General features: G+C 40.5%; 1 protein-coding gene across 1 annotated transcript; it reads right to left on the minus strand.

Annotated features, from left to right (window-relative positions):
- Positions 1-713: 713 nt before the first annotated feature.
- On the minus strand, positions 714-16,541 carry LOC115113316 (uncharacterized). Its single transcript, XM_029640837.2, has 5 exons — positions 16,282-16,541; positions 3,577-3,718; positions 2,324-2,727; positions 1,982-2,210; positions 714-1,736 (listed from the first exon to the last, which is right to left on the minus strand). Exons 1-5 carry the CDS (start codon positions 16,387-16,389, stop codon positions 1,615-1,617), a joined length of 1,005 nt encoding a protein of 334 aa, XP_029496697.1. The 5' UTR covers positions 16,390-16,541; the 3' UTR covers positions 714-1,614.
- Positions 16,542-18,138: the final 1,597 nt, after the last annotated feature.

Below are 18,138 nucleotides of genomic sequence, written 5' to 3' on the forward strand. Positions count from 1 at the left end.
TGTCTGTGAATAAAGACATGAGTTGCTTTACAGGTAACCTCGGATGAAGGAATGGTTAGGAACATGGCTAGGGAGAGGGACTGCAGTACTGGATCAGGTTTAGGGATTTAGAATGGAGATCTTCAATTAATTCATTGAAAAGTTCTCATGAAAAGTATAAATTGGCTATTTTCAATTAATGGACGCAATTTTAACTTGAATTGAGCTCAGGGGCTCCTGAGGATCAAAAGCTGTGTTCACACAGCAGATTTGATTGGTCAAAATAGCAATTAGTGAAAAAAAGATCAGAATTGGGCTGTTTGTACATTGGTCTGTTTATACACAGCCAAAGAGCCTAAGAGTAATGCATCTGAAAATGGTCACATGGCTACTTCAGTGGATATTTCAATTCATCAATGGCAAGTGGCTAATTACTGCCTATGATCCTCTTTTTGTGTCATTTTATTTCAGGAGTAATGTCCTATTTGATGTGGTGCATCTGCCCAAAACTAAGGCTGCGTTTAGACAGGCAGCCCAATTATATTTATTTAACTAATTAAGTCTTTTGACCAATCAGATGAGCTCTGAAAAATATCTGATGTGATTGGGAAAAATGAATGGGGAAAAATATCAGAATTGGACTGCCTGTGTGAATGCGGCCTAAAGTAGCTTTTAAGCAAGTGGTTAATGCATAATTACCTAACCTTTCCACAGATGACTAGAGAGACAACATATGAAGGACAATGACAAACTGCAGCCTTTTAATGCACCATATTCAATGGTCAGACATGACCGGATATAAAATAACAAACTTGACTGTTCCTCATTACCAATGGTTACATCTTCTCCAATATGAAATATCTGCATCAAGCCACATCTCCAGTCCTAGTCTCTTCATGTGGGCCCTGTGGACATAGTGGACTTGGGGAGAGTCACACACTGTTTAAGTCCGTTAAGATGAATTCATTCATGCCGTCATCCTCCCGGAGGCTCAGAGTACCTGGAGTCCATTAGGCATGATGCTTATCTCAGGGGGAAGAAGAGGGATGGAGGAAGAGGTTAAGGAGGGGACCACGGGTGGTAATGGAGCTTTTGGAGTTAGCTTAATGCCTAGGATCAGAGAAATCAATGGAGAAATATCATTTGGACCCCCTCCACCCCCCCTCCTCGGTCTAAGTGGGTAGAGGTCAACGACAGTGAGGCGTCTGTCTGGTGAGACATGACTGAAGCCTCCGTTCCTCCACTGGTTGATCACACATGGGTCAGCAGTCCTGGATCTATGCATCTCTATCAGTCAGAGAGAATACCCCGGGGGCTGTTCCCGTGTGGTTTGCTAATGGTTGGCTGGTGACAGAGGGGGGGGATATAACCATCAATGCCAGTTCTTTTGTACCTTTTTCCACTGGTCTTGAATCCTTCCTCTATCATTAGGCTGTCTTTTGAGTAATTTTGCCATTCTCTTCCACAGTATCTCTAGCTGAAGACAATGTTAAAGCCAATGTGAAAAAATTCATAGGCAAGACATTTGGCAGGCACATGCACTGATACACTGACATAGTTAATGTGATAAAAAAAAAAAAAACTAGAACAAAAATGTTGATTGAATAAACTTGGCGTTTGGGCAGGAACAGTCCTTCATAGATAACTGGGGTCCCGGATGGCTCTCCTGGATCGGAACCGGATCTCAGACAGCTTGGAGTTGATGCCGGTGCCAATTTGCCCCTTCCTGGCCAATGGGAAGCGGGCCAGCGTGGCATCTGCGGAGGGAGAGAGTGACAGCACAACAACAATTGGAGGAGGGAGGACAACGCAGGAGTGAGGAACAGCCATGTTTTACTTTAACTGTACCAGTTATGTATCTTTCTAATGATCGAGAAAGTGAGTGTGTTGTTTTCACTTATCAATTAATGATCAAGTGCACTTGGGAGAAAAATACAATGACAGGTGGTTGAAGGTTGTTGGTAAGGCTGTTGATCAGGGAATGTGTCAATAATACACGTACTATAGATGGCGTTTAGCTTGTGTGGGTCCAGGGCGGTGCGGTGGTTGGGGAACGTTGGTCTGCGGCTCCTCCCCCCTCGCAGGTTGCTGTTAAGCAGGGTGTCCATGTCGAACACGCCCAGCAACAAGGTGCGCGCCATCGCCGTGGGAGACTGCGTCTGATTGGCTGCATGCCAGGACCGCATTTCACAGAAGACACCGGAACCCGGGTATACCTCCACCTGGTTAACCTGCACAACCAATAGGGAGAGAGAGCAAATGTGGTCAGAATTAAAAACACATTTAGACCTTCATAACCTTTGGAGGAAGGTCTTTATCTGGAATGAACAGCATTTTTCCTTACATGGCCAGTCCCATTAACACAGTGTGTCTCTGAGCATGTCCTCATCACAGGTAGGTTGGATGCTGAGCCACACAGAGAGCTGTGGAGGTCGTCGTTCTCTGTGATGTCACTCAGCTCCAAGTCTCCGTCCACACTGTGCTCACTGACGGCCATCTCGGGTCCAAAGTTGGACATGCTTTCATTCATGTCCTGAGTCATAGCTGAGCGGTTGGACATGGGCTGATGATGGAGTGGAGAACTGAACCCTTGGCCAAAGTGTCCTGACACGGAGTGGTGGTGTGTGTACGTGTAGCTCTCGCCCCTCCCTGTTGCCGTAGAGACCGCCTGTGGGGACACTGCAGGGTGGGGGGGCTGGTTGGCTTGGCCCAAGGTCTGCCACATGGTGGACAGCAGGCCAGGGATCTCTGGGGGATGACACCACAAAGAAAGAAGAAACATGCACGAGGGAATGTGATCAGTCCAGAGCAGTTGAATTATACAATTACAGATGAAGTCGGAAGTTTACATACACCTCAGCCAAATACATTTAAACTCAGTTTTTCACAATTCCTAACAATTAATCCTAATAAAAATTCACTGTCTTAGGTCAGTTAGGATCACCACTTTATTTTAAGAATGTGAAATGTCAGAATATTAGTAGAGAGAATGATTTATTTCAGTTTTTATTTCTTTCATCACATTCCCAGTGGGTCAGAAGTTTACATATACTCAATTAGTATTTGGTAGCATTGCCTTTAAATTGTTTAACTTGAGTCAAACGTTTCAGGTAGCCTTCCACAAGCTTCCCACAATAAGTTGGGTGAATTTTGGCCCATTCCTCCTGACAGAGCTGGTGTAACTGAAGTCAGGTTTGTAGGCCTCCTTGCTCACACACGCTTTTTCAGTTCTGCCCACATATTTTCTATAGGATTGAGGTCAGGGCTTTGTGATGGCCACTCCAATATCTTGACTTTGTTGTCCTTAAGCCATTTTGCCATAACTTTGGAAGTATGCTTGGGGTCATTTTCCATTTGGAAGACCCATTTGCGACCAAGCTTTAACTACCTGACTGATGTCTTGAGATGTTGCTTCAATATATCCACATAATTTTCCGACCTCATGATGCCATCTATTTTGTGAAGTGCACCAGTCCCTCCTGCAGCAAAGCACCCCCACAACATAATGCTGTGGTTGAAAAATAAGTTTTAATGACTTCAACCTAAGTGTACGTTAACTTCTGACTTCAACTGTATATTGATTTTACTCATCCTCACCCTTCACTAGCATGTTATGTAGCCGTTGGTTTTCAGCTGCCATTTCGACCTTCTCTTTCTCCAGTTCCCGAACACGCAACCTGAGGAACTGGAGCTCTGTAGTGTGGGAAGGGTTAAATACGTCCATCTCCATCTTCATTGTCTGTGAAGGAAAGAGAAATGTAGATGGATGATGAGTGAATGGTTTTGAGAGACACTTTCCATCTACTGTATTGTGTTGCCAAGATCTCTTATTTTTAAGTGATCTAGGTTGTGGCGTCGAACAGTCTTTAAATGGCTACAACAGAACAAAGAGGTTTCTGTACTCAGTGCAACAAACACTTATAACACCTCCCATCTATGGCTCTGTCACCTTCTTTTGTGACCACATAAATCTAGGGCTGTGAAGGTAATGGAATATTGGATGACGGTTATTGGTCAGACAAATTACCACGGTTACCATTATAAGGGACAGTTAGAAAATGACTGGTAGTGTCATAAAAAAATCACCCCCCTCCCCCAACGTAACAAATATGATCACATCACCCTCCCTGTAGTGCTGTAAAAGAAATTGCACACCTTCCGACCCTCATTGAATTAATTCATGATTATGACCACAAATAATAACTGTAGTGACCCTGTGTTTATAAACGTGGATATCGACTTTGTCACTTCAGTATGCTTTTGTGGCACAGTGATACCACGCAGGGTTACGGGCCAGAAGGTTGAGGATTCACCGACCACCACAGAGGAGCTAACTCTCCCTGCCTGTTTCATGACACTACGATCAGAGCCGGCTGCAGACAATGATCAGCTAGGGGGAAATCAGGTGTTCAATATGTTGATGCTATATTTATAAAATATATGTAACACATTTTCCACCAACAGGTTTCTGTGCCAATGCACCATACAACCAATAAGCAAAGCATAACTGCATACCGATTACCAACTTTGGGCTCTTCAACATCATGGTTTTGCGTTTTCAACTAGACTAGGCCTGTGTCAATCTCGACGAAACAGAAAATACATCCCTCCCTACATGGTACCCAGTACCAAGGCTTGGCTTGACAATCTTTAAATGTCATTAAACTTTTAGTGATATGTAACAGATGTCTCTTTCCATTCATTGAATGGCCTGTGCACAGTTTGGATGCTGGAATTATATTGGACTGGACGAATGTGCGCAGGTAGCCTACAGAAGACTTTTGAAGTACCAAAGTCTGATTAAAACATTGTGAGTGATTGTGTTTATGCCACACATAAAAAGGATAATACATTTTAAAAGTTAAATGACAAATATTTAGGCTATAATGAATCGTTCGGTTCTATGTGCGTGAGGAATAGGCACTCGGATTGGAGAGGAGGCAGAGCGTGCCTTAAGCTTTCCTGAATAACTGGGCCTGGAGCATATTATTAAAGAAAGACTTGAGAATGATAATCCGCAACAGTCAGCGCATTTTAGTATCAGAAGTATGAATACAGCCAGACTGGCCTGCTACCGTGCCTTTCTAGACATTATAAACTGTCGAGAGTAGCCCCACAACTGATCCAAATGGAATGAAACATTCAAATCACAGCGTTTTTGAGCTGTTAATCAAATGACACGTTCACTGCAGTTTAAGGCCTGGAGTACAATTTTGTGCTCACTTGAAAACAATAATAATGCAATTTTTCATTGCATTGTGGTGTTGTAGGCTAGTCTAGGTAGGATAATTGTATTGTCCCTAAACAAGATCAATAGGGGAGCATTTTGAGCTGTGTGTCTCATGTCTTCACTGTCCTTTCATGCGCAATGATGCACCTTCCTCTCCACTGCCCTGAGCTCCTCCCCTTGTTCTTGTGGATTTATATAGAAGATTGGTGAAGCTTCAATGATTTTATGTGTGCCAGTCTGACATTTAAAAAAGCAATAATTTCCTTAAAGGTTCTGTATATCATAAAGCTACCTCTACGTTTAAATGTGTCACCTTCGACAGACAATGGTGACAGACATTCACAGAAAGCTATGACAAACACGTATGAGGCAAGGACTATAAATAACAGCATTTCAAAAACGCGGACATTAGCAATGTTCCAAAAAAAGCTAGGCAAAACAAATCATTTTATATAATTAATTATATAGAAAAACGTAGAATTCCCCTCACACAGAAACTAAAATGTCACTACCAAGGCTTTTATGAACATTTGATTAAAATTAAGTTTCATTGTTCTTAAAGTTATCTATTTTTTTCTCTCCACTATTTCAGGAAAATAAAATGCTGGAGATTATAGACGTTCCCCGAAGGGAAAAAAACCCCGAAATATTATAATCTGTCATCGCACTCATTAATATGCAAATTGAATCGTGTTTAGTCAATCATTTTACCGTGCAAGTTGGGTTGTTATATGCCACATCATATTTGAAGAGGTGCAGAAAACATTACGTTGATGCATTTTCAATTTGAATATTAATGAAGTTTACATAATTTACCGGTTCCTGGGATTTAACAGGTCCTTGCATTTATTAGTGTACACAACAAACATTTCTACAATGCACTGCTTCAAAAAAGGCAATCCTTTTTTTCCCAATCTTACATTTTTGATACATTTTCTATGGGTGGAGAATACAGAATAAAGCCGACACTACAATCACCTGTTGTGACTTTCATTGGATCAAGCCCGTTTCAAGCACTTCCTACCTGGATGAACAAAAATAGGCATATGGTTTGCAGTTAGCCTTCATGGACTAATATGGGAATGAGTGAGCAGCCTTCAACAAAAGGACATTTATATAATTCATTATTATTCTATGAAATTATTTTCTAACATAACTTGATGTATACACATATGTAAATATATGAGTTGATATCACCAGTCTGATTATCAGCAGCTTTCTCTAAAAGAGTGTCAAACCTGGGCCGCGTTCAGCAGGACACAAAGGTTGGTGTGAAACATTTGATTCAACAGAAACGGTGCTGTTCTGAACAACCAATTGAAGAATGCTGTGATTATGGCCACCCAAAGGTGATTGTGTTATGATTATGATTCATAGCTATTAAATACCTTGCCCAAACAGTTGTCCCTTATAGGGAGATGGCTTTGTGAATAAGAGGCTTCTTCACCTGAGATTGGACTCTAAAGATGTTTGTAGATGTTTTTAAAGATGTTTGTAGTGTAACAGAGTTAAGAAAGTGCCATAAGCTCACTCCACTTGAAATATCTTCAATGTTGCTTTTGAATAGCTTAACTGGTTCGTATATTGTCAGATGGGTGGTCACGTGTGCTGGCTAGGCAGAGGACCCCAGGTCCAAGACGTGGTACGGACAGTTTATCCTGAGTTGTACTCTGAGAGGGAGGAAGCTAATACTGCTAAGTTAGATCATTGCTGCCGTGACACGGATCCGCAGTTGGGCACATCTCAACGGCTGGGGTTGCTATGGAGCGAGTTTCGAGGGGGTGAGTGTAACCGAGGTACAGTAAGAATGTACCCGTAAGCTAACTCCACAGCTTCACTACATAGGCTAGTTTCACAACATTCACCCCCCTTTGACCTATTCCCCCACGAGAGACCACCCCATGTTGGGCGCCATTGTCACATGCAATGTAACATCCATGAAGTTTTTTTTTCTCGAAAAAGGTTTTTGTAAAACATGCATCTTTACATCAGATCATCTTGACACTTTCTCTGTCAAGCTAACTTTCATCACGGTCTATAAATCGGTTGCTCTCTTTTCATTGTCAGTATCCTTTATCTTTATGATGGATAATCATTTATTATACGTTATATATATATATAACATCTTCACATTTCCCGAAAAATGTAACGACAAGACACAAATGACAAAAATGCTCACCAATGTGGGCAATAACGCAATCCCACAAAATACACAACATGCGCAGCAGCAGAATAGCATAAACAAAATGGAGCATTATCCAAGCAGGTTGCAGGCCGCATGGAAGCCTTTAGCGTAGCGTATTTACTTCACACAAAATCGCCAAACATTCAAAGCACGTGCATAATTGTCACTGCCGGATTGAACATGCTCCCTGAACGCAATTCATAAACCTAACAGGAAACCCCTACAGTAAAGTCTATAAAATAACATGTGACTATTTGAGCTGTCATTGTGACTCTTCAGACAGTCACAAATTTGATAGCCAACTGACATTTACTCCTGAGGTGCTGACCTTTTGCACCCTCGACAACCACTGTGATTATTATTACTTGACCCTGCTGGTCATCTATGAACGTTTGAACATCTTGGCCATGTACTGTTATAATCTCCACCCGGCACAGCCAGAAGAGGACTGGCCACCCCTCAGAGCCTGGTTCCTCTCTAGGTTTCTTCCTAGGTTCTGGCCTTTCTAGGGAGTATTTCCTAGCCACCGTGCTTCTAAATCTGCATTGCTTGCAGTTTGGGATTTTAGGCTGGGTTTCTGTATAGCACTTTGTGACATCGGCTGATGAAAATGGGCTTTATAAATAAATTTGATTGATGGGCCTATGCACAATCCACTACATAGACAACTCTGTCACAGATATAGTCTGTTAACAAATCAGAAGCATTAGGGGAAATTATATCTTCTCCTATCCCAAAGCCTAGGCTATTTTCCTATCCAGTCCCAATCAGACTGAAAGCCAAAATCCTTACTCCTGTCTGGCCTCGACGGAAAAATTAATTCCCAAGTTTATCAAGACATTTTGCAGGAGAATGTTAGGCTATCTGTCTGTCAATTGAAGCTCAACAGAAGTTTGGTGATGCAACAGAACAACGACCCAAAACACAGAAGTAAATCAACAACAGAATAGCTTCAACAGAAAAAAATACACCTTCTGGAGTGGACCAGTCAGAGTCCTGACCTCAACCTGATTGAGATGCTGAGGCATGACCTCAAGAGAGCAGTTCACACCAGACATCCCAAGAATATTGCTGAACTGAAACAGTATTGTAAAGAAGTATGGTCCAAAGTTCCTCCTGACCGTTGTGCGGGTCTGATCCACAACTACAGAAAATGTTTGGTTGAGGTTATTGTTGCCAGAGGGTCAACCAGTTATTAAATCCAAGGGTTCACATACCCTTCCCACCCTGCACTGTGATTGTTTACACGGTGTGTTCAATAAAGATGAAAACGTATAATTATTTGTGTGTTATTAGTTTAAGCAGACTGAGTTTGTCTATTGTTGTGACCTAGATGAAGATAAGATCACATTTTAGGACCAATTTATGCAGAAATCCAGGTAGTTCCAAAGGGTTCATATACTTTTTCTTGACACTGTATATAGTACCAGTCAAAAGTTTGGACACACCTACTCATTTCAGGGTTGTTCTTTATTTTGACTATATTCTACATTGTAGAATAATTGTGAAGACATCAAAACGATGAGAACACATATGGAATCATGTAGTAACCAAAAAAGTGTTAAACAAATCAAAATATATGTTATATTTGAGATTCTTCAAAGTAGCCACCCTTTGCCTTGATGATAGCTTCACACACTCTTGGCATTCTCTCAACCAGTTTCATGAGGTAATCACCTGGATTGAATTTCAATTAACAGGTGTGCTTTGTTAAAAGTTCATTTGTGGAATTTCTTTCCTTCTTAATGCGTTTGAGCCAATCAGTTGTGTTGTGACAAGGTAGGGGTAGTATACAGAAGATAGCCCTAATTGGAGTCCTTATTATGGCAAGAACAGCTCAAATAAGCAATGAGAAGTGACAGTCCATCATTACTTTAAGACATGAAAGTAAGTCAATCCAGAACATTTCAAGAACTTTTGAAAGTTTCTTCAAGTGCAGTCGCAAAAACCATCAAGCGCTATGATGAAACTGGTTCTTATGAGGACCACCACAGGAAAGGAAGACCCAGAGTTACCTCTGCTGCAGAGGATAAGATCATTAGAGTTAACTGTACCTCAGAAATTGCAACCAAAATAAATGGTTCACAGAGTTCAAGTAACAGACGCATCTCAACATCAACTGCGTGAATCAGGCCTCGAATTGCTGCAAAGAAACCACTACTAAAGGACATCAATAAGATGAAGAGACTTGCTTGGCCCAAGAAACACGAGCAATGGACATTAGACTGGTGGAAATCTGGCCCTTGGGCTGATGAGTCCAAATTTGATATTTTTGGTTCTAACCACCGTGTCTTTGTGAGGCGCAGCGTAGGTGAACGGATGATTGAATGAGTAGGTGTTCTAAAACTTTTGACCGGTAGTGATTGTAAATGTGATATTTCAGCTTTTGTAGTTTTATTTTGGCAAAATATATTAAAAATCTGTTTTTGCTTGGTCATTCTGGGGAATTGTATGTAGATTAGTGAGGAAATAAAACCATTTATTACGTTTTTAGAATAAGGCTGTAACGTAACAAAATGTGGAAAGAGTCAAGGGGCCTGCACACTCCGAATGCACTGTATACACTTCATGGCCAAAAGTATGTGGCACCTGCTTGTCGAACACATCATTCTAAAATCATGGGCATTAATATGGACTTGGTCCCCCCTTTGCTGTGACAACAGCCTCCACTCTTCTGGCTTTCCACTAGACGTTGGAACATTGCTGCGGGGAGTTGCTTCCAATCAGAAAGAAGAGCATTAGTGAGGTCAGGCACTGATGTAGGGCGATTAGGCCTGGCTCGCAGACGGTGTTCCAATTCATCCCAAAGGTGTTCAATGGGGTTGAGGTCAAGGCTCTGTGCAGGCCAGTCAAATTCTTCCACAGCAATCTCGACAAACCATTTCTTTATGCACCTCGCCTTGTGCACAGGGGCATTGTCATGCTGAAACAGGAAAGGGCCTTCCCCAAACTGTTGCCACAAAGTTAGAAGCACAGAATCGTTTACAATGTCATTGTACAGTATGCTGTAGTGTTAAGAGTTCACTGAAACTAAGGGGCCTAGCCCGAACCATGAAAAACAGCCCCAGAACATTATTCCACCTGCACCAAACATTACAGTTGGCACCATACATTGGGGCAGGTAGTGTTCTCCTGGCATCCGCCAAATCCAGATTTGTCCGTCGGACTGCTAGATGGTGAAGCGTGATTCATCACACCAGAGAACGTGTTTCCAATGCTCCAGAATCCAAAGACGGTGAGCTTTACACCGCTCCAGCCAACGCTGGGCATTGCGCATGGTGATTTTAGGCATTTGCACGGCCATGGAAACCCATTTCATGTAGCTCCCAAAGAAGCAGTTATTGTGCTGACGTTGCTTCCAGAGGCAGTTTGGTAGTGAGTGTTGCAACAGAGGACAGACAATTTGTACGCGCTGTGTGCTTCAGCACTTGGCGGTCCCGTTCTGTGAGCTTGTGTGGCCTACCACTTTGCGGCTGAGTCATTGTTGCTCCTAGACGTTTCCACTTCACAAAAACAGCACTTACAGTTGACCGGGGCAGCTCTAGCAGGGCAGAAATTTGACGAACTGACTTGTTAGAAACGTGGCTTCCTATGATGGTGACACGTTTAAAGTCACTGAGCTCTTCAGTATGGCCATCCTACTCCCGATGTTTGTCTATGGAGATTGCATGGCGGTGTGCTCGATTGTATACACCTGTCACCAATGGGTGTGGCTGAAATAGCAGAATACACTAATATGAAGGGGTGTCCACATACTTTTCTATATAAAGTGTATACATATACAGTGCATTCAGAAAGTATTCAGACCCCTTGACTTTTTCAACATTTTGTTACATTACAGCCTTATTCTAAAATGGATGATATTGTTTTTTCCCCTCCTCAATCTACACACAATACCCCATAATGACAAAGCAAAAAAAGTATATATATTTTTTAACATTTTTGCAATTGTATTAAAAACAAAAAACAGAAATATCACATTTACATAAGTACAAATGGAAATTACAATATTTTCTAAATTATTGTTTTTGTGCTCAGCCAGGCCTTTCCTTCGAAATGGCTATCCGTGTTTTGACCTAAGGGACTTATTGAAATTTACAGAATGGTGACCTGGAGGAAAAGGGTCATGCTTTTTCAATTTCAGTCAAGGGGAGGGTTAAGTATTTTTTTAAAATCTAGTCCAGGGGAGGGTTATGTAATTGATTAAATGTTTTAGAATTAGTTGCTTATTAGGCTATAGGCCCAATGCCGCCCCTCATCTCTGATTCTCCATAGGCTATCTAGTGTGGTCTCAAATCAAATGATCCATAGCCTATAGGCTACGAAGTGCATGCTCAGAGAAGCACAGGCAAAGTTATATTTCTAAGATTGGTGCTGGGATGGTTTAAATTAAACTAGGCTGCATTACACACTGCAATGGATATTCCAACCCTGAGCCCCAGCCTGCTCTGCTTTGTGTGAGCTGCTTAACCAATGGCTGTACTGTGTAGGGCTACGATGGCATATCAGGAGGAGAGTGAAAGGTTTCTTCCAAAAGTATATTTGATTAGGTTCTGTTCAGTTTGAGAAAGAGAGCACGAAGATGAAAAGGAGGACCAGAGGTCAACTTTGATAACTTGCTGCTACTATATTTGAATTTATTAAAAACAATATGTTTCTTTCCCATGATGTATTTTTCAGAGTTATTGACCTCACAATAAGCCAGACTCGAGTAACTTACATTGTGGTGCTGAAACTTGAAGCAGCAGCCGCGGCACAATCAATTGGAAATGGACAGCTCATGGTGCTGAAAGTAGGCAAAGTCTTTACTAACAACAAGAGGGCTTTGTGTTGGAGCCTATTTCTTCCCATTTAAGAAATAAGAGGTACACCTACCTGTTTGACAGACGAAATTAGGCTATAGGCTGCTATAGCCATAGATTTGTTGGTCAATTCCACCACCCACCATGCACTCTTTAAATAGTCCTTCACTGACACAAACGTAGGCTGTTAAAACAATACTCAAATTGAGGGGGTATGAGAGGGTATGCCATAGGCCTAACTTTTATTGAAGAAAATGGCAAAAAAAAAACATGTTAGCTTAAGATTGAGAAGAAAATAAAAACGGATACAATTATATAAAAGTGATCTATAACGGTGCTTTGGTCCGCAATGCTTTATGCTAGAAACAAGCTTTAAAATACCTGGGAAAGACGTCACTCCGATGCATATGAGGATATCATTGTTTAGTTTCTTTGACATTCAGAGGCCGACTTTGCTTGTGAAGTAATCTAATTCTGTCACTATCAATTTATTACGCTATTCACTTACTGTACAATAGAAGATGTTTAAACCCAGACAGCTTTTAGGGAAACATGTGTGACCTGCTGTTGTTGGGATAAGAGTAGGTTAAGAGTAGAGTAGCCAGCAGTTAAAACTAAAACATTTCTAAGTAGTTAGGTCCACTATGTCTGGGGTGGAAAGGTAGGCCTAACTTCTGAAAGTACAGTAGTACCATGTTCAGATTCCTAATGACGTCTCAGATTTAATTATTTGCAAACAGGGACAGTTTTGTTGCAAACAAGATACACAAATTTTGGCATTGGAGAAATATGATAAGATGAACTCTCTGTCCATTCTTAGCCTGTAATTCCGGTAATTAGTGTTGTGTTAAAAAGAGATCCAGCTAATATGTACAATTATGAGAATTGCATATCATCTATATAAAAGCCCTTTTTTTTCTGGGACCTGCAAATACGATGATAGATTCATGCAAAGCTTTTACTATAAAGGACATCTATCCAACCCTACTCCTGTCCACGGTTGTTTACGAACTCACAACCTTCTAGCCCGCAGCCCTGTGAGCTATCAACATTCCCACGTTACCATTTAATGCTTACAGGATGAAGAACAGATCAAACTGAATATCTAAGGCTCTGTTCTGTCCAATAAGTGAGAATAAACGGTAGACATGTTATCTGCTATCCACTTTGCTTTAATTATTATTTTGGGTATAGGGGAGGGTCATTTTGTATTTTTTCAAGCGTTCAGGGAGGGTAAGGTCAAATCCATTTTGCTTAAGGGAGGGCTGATTTTCTCCATGTAACCCTTATTATAAGTAACGTTCACTCCCTAAGACTTACAAACTCACAGGCTTTTGTTAATATGTTCAGTATCCCCAAAAAGCATGTCCATTTTATCTAAAAATCCATAATGCTTCTTATTTTCTTTATATCTCCAACATGACAATATGTATAAGTCCTATCTTTGGGATATACACTCCCCCCAAGGGGTTCTATAGACACACACATCAAAAGTTGAATTTCTATTTTGTGAGCCATTACAGTTTTTCTCAATCGTATACAAGCATTTTTTGGAACGATGTTGATTTTCAAAACAGAGACCACAAGACACAGATCTGTGTGGCCTTTTGCAAGACAGTAAATGCATTTTAAAAATGTAGATTAGTTGCCTTCTCAAAACATAAATACATTCATCAAAAGAACCTGACAGCCTGCAAAAAGATGAACGCAACCTTGAGTCCAAGCAGACAAAACAGAAAGTTAGTCTGTATTTTAAAAACCCCAGTAGATCCAATACATTTTCTTTGCAGTCACTAAAATGTGATGATCAAAATTGGAAATAGAAGGATCCAAAGGTGCAGAATTATGGGCAATTACTATCATTTGAACTATATTCCACCAAACACTGTTATTACACATCAAATGTTATTCCTGGATTTTTTTTTATTTAAAAAAAAGTATATTGTGTGCAGGATCCATTACATGTAATCTGTATCATCACAATACAATTCCATGTATTTAATACACACGCTGGTTTGCTCATAGTTGTGTACACGTTCCATTGGCACAAAGAAACCCAATCCACAACAGAAATAAGACCAGAGTGGAAGAGGCCACGCTAAGCACATCATTAATTATTAAACCCTTACACTCGTGGAAATTGGCCTAAAAGATAGGGCTAAATTGAAATGCTTCTTACAGAAGAAATATAGAAAGCATATGCATAACCATAGTCGCAATTAAAAGGGAAAATTATTAGACTAAAGGTGATGGCAGAACAGTTCACCTGACAAGACTGAATCCAAACACTACACTATTGACTGTATGTGCATTTGACATTTTACTGTACGCCGCATTTGTTAATAACAAAATACTCTGGAAACATTCAGTAACATGATAAGAATATTCTCTGAAAATTTGGCGTAGGTGCAACATAAGACCATAAAATGACAAGGGTTTGAGTGAGAGGTCTAACTGGTGTTTCAAAATGGCCACACACCTCTCCAAAGTGTGCACAGTTCCTAAGTAACTTCAGTGCACTTATGACTCAAAGAACAGTCTTAAAATATACGTTTTTGTTGTTGTTGCTTTCCTAGCTGTGCCATTGAGGGACAAAAGCAAGCACACTTGTAGTTGTTTTGAACACAGACCTGCATCCCCGCCTTTACACAATTACTGTTGTTTAAAAATCACAAAACAGTCCATTATAAATCGCAATCTGGGTTAGGTGGGCATAATTTGAAAGCTTGTTCAATTGCCAACATGACTAGCTAAATTATACAATTATAAAAAAACAATTCATATCGGAGTTGGCCCTGTTGAAATCCGAGACGTCTATGCATATTCATGAGGCTAGCATAACATCTCATTCTCCATTGAAAACAAGTGGTTGAAGTCAACACCCTCATCGAATATTCAAAAAAGTATCCAAATAACAAGATGCATCCACCACTCCAAAAAGAGGAATAGGAGGGAGCTTGAGAGCCTGTCATTTCGCTAAGTGGACTACAAATCCCATTGTTAGGGCGGAGATATAGGCATCTCGTAATTATATCCAGTATCTCTGGGATTGTTTGTCATTGCAGCCGACAGTGCAGGCGACTACCGACTGACTGATCTACAAATCACCTTACACTATAAATAACTACTCATTATTATTTGTAGATCAGTCAGTCAGAATTGACCAATGATACATTACGGTTTGATCCTCTCGAACATAACCACTGACACAACTGATATGAATTCAAACTTGAGTTGTGTGGTTTGATGAATTCCATTCATTTTGCCATTGGGCAGAGCGAGAGAATGACTAACAAAATCAATGAGGGCCTCAAATCAAATCAATTTGTATTTGTCACATGCACCGAATACAACCGGTGTAGACATTACAGTGAAATGCTTACTTACAAGCCCTTAACCAACAATGCAGTTTTAAGAAAATACCCCCCCCAAAAAAAAAAAAAAGTAAGAGAGAAGAATAACAAATTATTAAAGAGCAGCAGTAAATAACAATAGCGAAAAAGAGTCAATGTACGAGGGCACCGGCATCGAGGTAATATGTTGATGTAGGTAGAGTTATTAAAGTGACAGGGCCCCTAGGCAAGTGTCCTGCGCGCTCGCTCGGTATTCGGCCATGATTACCACACATTTAGATAGCTGGTTAGATTTATTTACCAACCTAAAAATTGTTCGCTGACATGACTAATCGAATTCCTAAAAAATGTGTTTTTGTTGTTTTATTGTCAGCGGCCCACTAGAGGTTGCGAGCATAAGCGACGTTGGCTAGCCGAATAGAATAGATTACATTGAAGACAGCATCACTAGGCATCCCATTTAGTATTACTCTTTGTACAGTACCTAGACAGCTGACCGCTAGTGTGTGAATGGTCCATCATAACAAAAGCGAGGTGGTGGATTAACAAATATGAAGCTGGTCACCTGCAGTAGACACTGAATGAACACTATTAGCATAGGAATTATAATAATTTAGGATCTCTATGATGAACACGTCATATGTAGTAAGCTGTTTCCAAATGTGACCAAACACACTAACGTGCAAGCTAGATGGTGAAATTACTTGAAGTACTGAGGGAAAACAGTCTTACTCTATTATTGCCAATGCTAGCCGTCTCTATTCTTTGTTGTAGGATCATGCATTCGTGATTCCGCTCCACCTCACATTTAGACGGCTGTGATTCCGGCATTTCTTGCATATTATCACGCGAATATCTAATGCGACTTGAAGTTATATTCCTTAAATGGTAATGTATCCGTTTCCAAATGCAATAGTCGCGTATTTGCTGTCAACAACGGACGTTATCAAAACATTGAAAGTGAAAGCAAGCACGCTGTAAAAAATAATAATATGTCCGGTGTTTAAAGCGATAGTTTCCGGTATGACGTCACGTGCAATACTATATCAAAGCGTTTCTCAAATGTACTGTCTTTGACTGTATTCCTTTTCCCTCTCCAAAGGTGCTGTTTGTAGTATACATTCGTAGTATGATTATGTCTGGTACAATGTATGTATATATTTTGCAATATGAAATTGCTCAATGGCTATTTTGGACACTGCCAGGTACTAATTGATAACAATAATATGGAAACGAGTAGGACTCCATTCCTCAGTCCTCGAGACTTTCCAAATGTAAATAATGGAGATCCCCAGCAGTTGTATGCCATGAAATTCTTCCCCTTAAAACCAGAAGACATACTGAACATCCCAAGTATGATTGGTATATGATACAGTTGTAATAAGTCATTTGACCCATTAATTTGACTTTGTCAATTCTAGGTTATGTTGTGCAGGACAGAACAGCATCTTGTGCACTATCTTGTGATGATGCTGTGTGAATAAGCTAGCTACTAGCTAAGGTTATCTAACATGGACTATTTTTGTGCCTGGCTGGTTACTGGTCAGTTGACAAAATGTGCTGCTGTTTTATATAAAGCCCTTGTGTGTACACAAGTTGTATTAATCTTAACAAAATGTACTATCACCTGCTGGGTTATAATTTATAACCAACAGCTTCACTACAACGGCCCTACAGCATGCTCACGTGAACATGCAGTTCACACTGTTACCCCCCAGTGCAAGCCAGTGACAGATACAGTACATTGAAGCCAGATGGTCTGGCCTAGCTCTCAAGAACAGAGTACCACAGTAGTATAATAACCATAAAACCTAGCGGTCAAACAGGGAAATGGTCCCAATTGTTTTTCCACCACTCATTTTTCCCATTGGAGATTTTAGAAACACTTAAAATAAAGGCTTACTGTAGCGTGACGTTTCGATAACACTGTAAATCCCCCCCCCCCCCCCCCGCGGGACTTAGAGATCATTTGTGGTGCGGTACCCTGCTTCACCACTTCATTGCTCCAGACCATTGCAAGGGGAAGTTAGAGCACTGATTATGCTTTTGGGTCGCAAGGCGCTACTGTGTCTCTAACTGACAATGAATGGGCGACATAAACCAAATAGAAACTGATAATTGTGCACTTACTTACTAGAACTGTTGTTACACTAAGATTTTTATTCTAAGAGAAAATAAATAAATCATTCTAAATAACAAACTTGCTTCATTTACAAATTTCGTAACAATGTCTCACCCCATGTTCAAGAATGGCCTTTTCTCACTCACTTGAGGTTGTTTGAAAACAAAACCATCTCCAAATGATCTTTATTTTTTAAACGAGCTATAGAAAGTTGGTTGCAATTTCAGTTTAATCCACCAGAAAAGACCAGAACAAATAATACAACAAATATTGTGGTTAAACTCAAATATACTAATTGATAAAATGCCCCTTAGATATTCATGTAGAATCCTCCAATCCTCTAAATGTAATTATTGATGAAGAGTCATGTCATTGAAAAATATATTTTTAAATATACTGTAGACCTACCGTAGGCGACATGAGTCTCACTAGCGTTGAGTAATGTGCAGCTAAAAGTGGTGTAGGTC

This window comes from Oncorhynchus nerka, linkage group LG28 (assembly GCF_034236695.1).
Source record: "Oncorhynchus nerka isolate Pitt River linkage group LG28, Oner_Uvic_2.0, whole genome shotgun sequence".
Lineage (NCBI taxonomy): Eukaryota > Metazoa > Chordata > Actinopteri > Salmoniformes > Salmonidae > Oncorhynchus > Oncorhynchus nerka.

Excerpts from the sequence above, each read along its gene's own strand:
- LOC115113316 (XM_029640837.2), bottom strand. The coding sequence starts at position 16,389 with ATGCAAGAAATGCCGGAATCACAGCCGTCTAAATGTGAGGTGGAGCGG. Across the intron at positions 3,719-16,281 it reads CTAGCATTGGCAATAATAGA|ACAATGAAGATGGAGATGGA; the intron begins GTAAGACTGTTT and ends TTTCCTTCACAG. Across the intron at positions 2,728-3,576 it reads ACATAACATGCTAGTGAAGG|AGATCCCTGGCCTGCTGTCC; the intron begins GTGAGGATGAGT and ends GTCATCCCCCAG.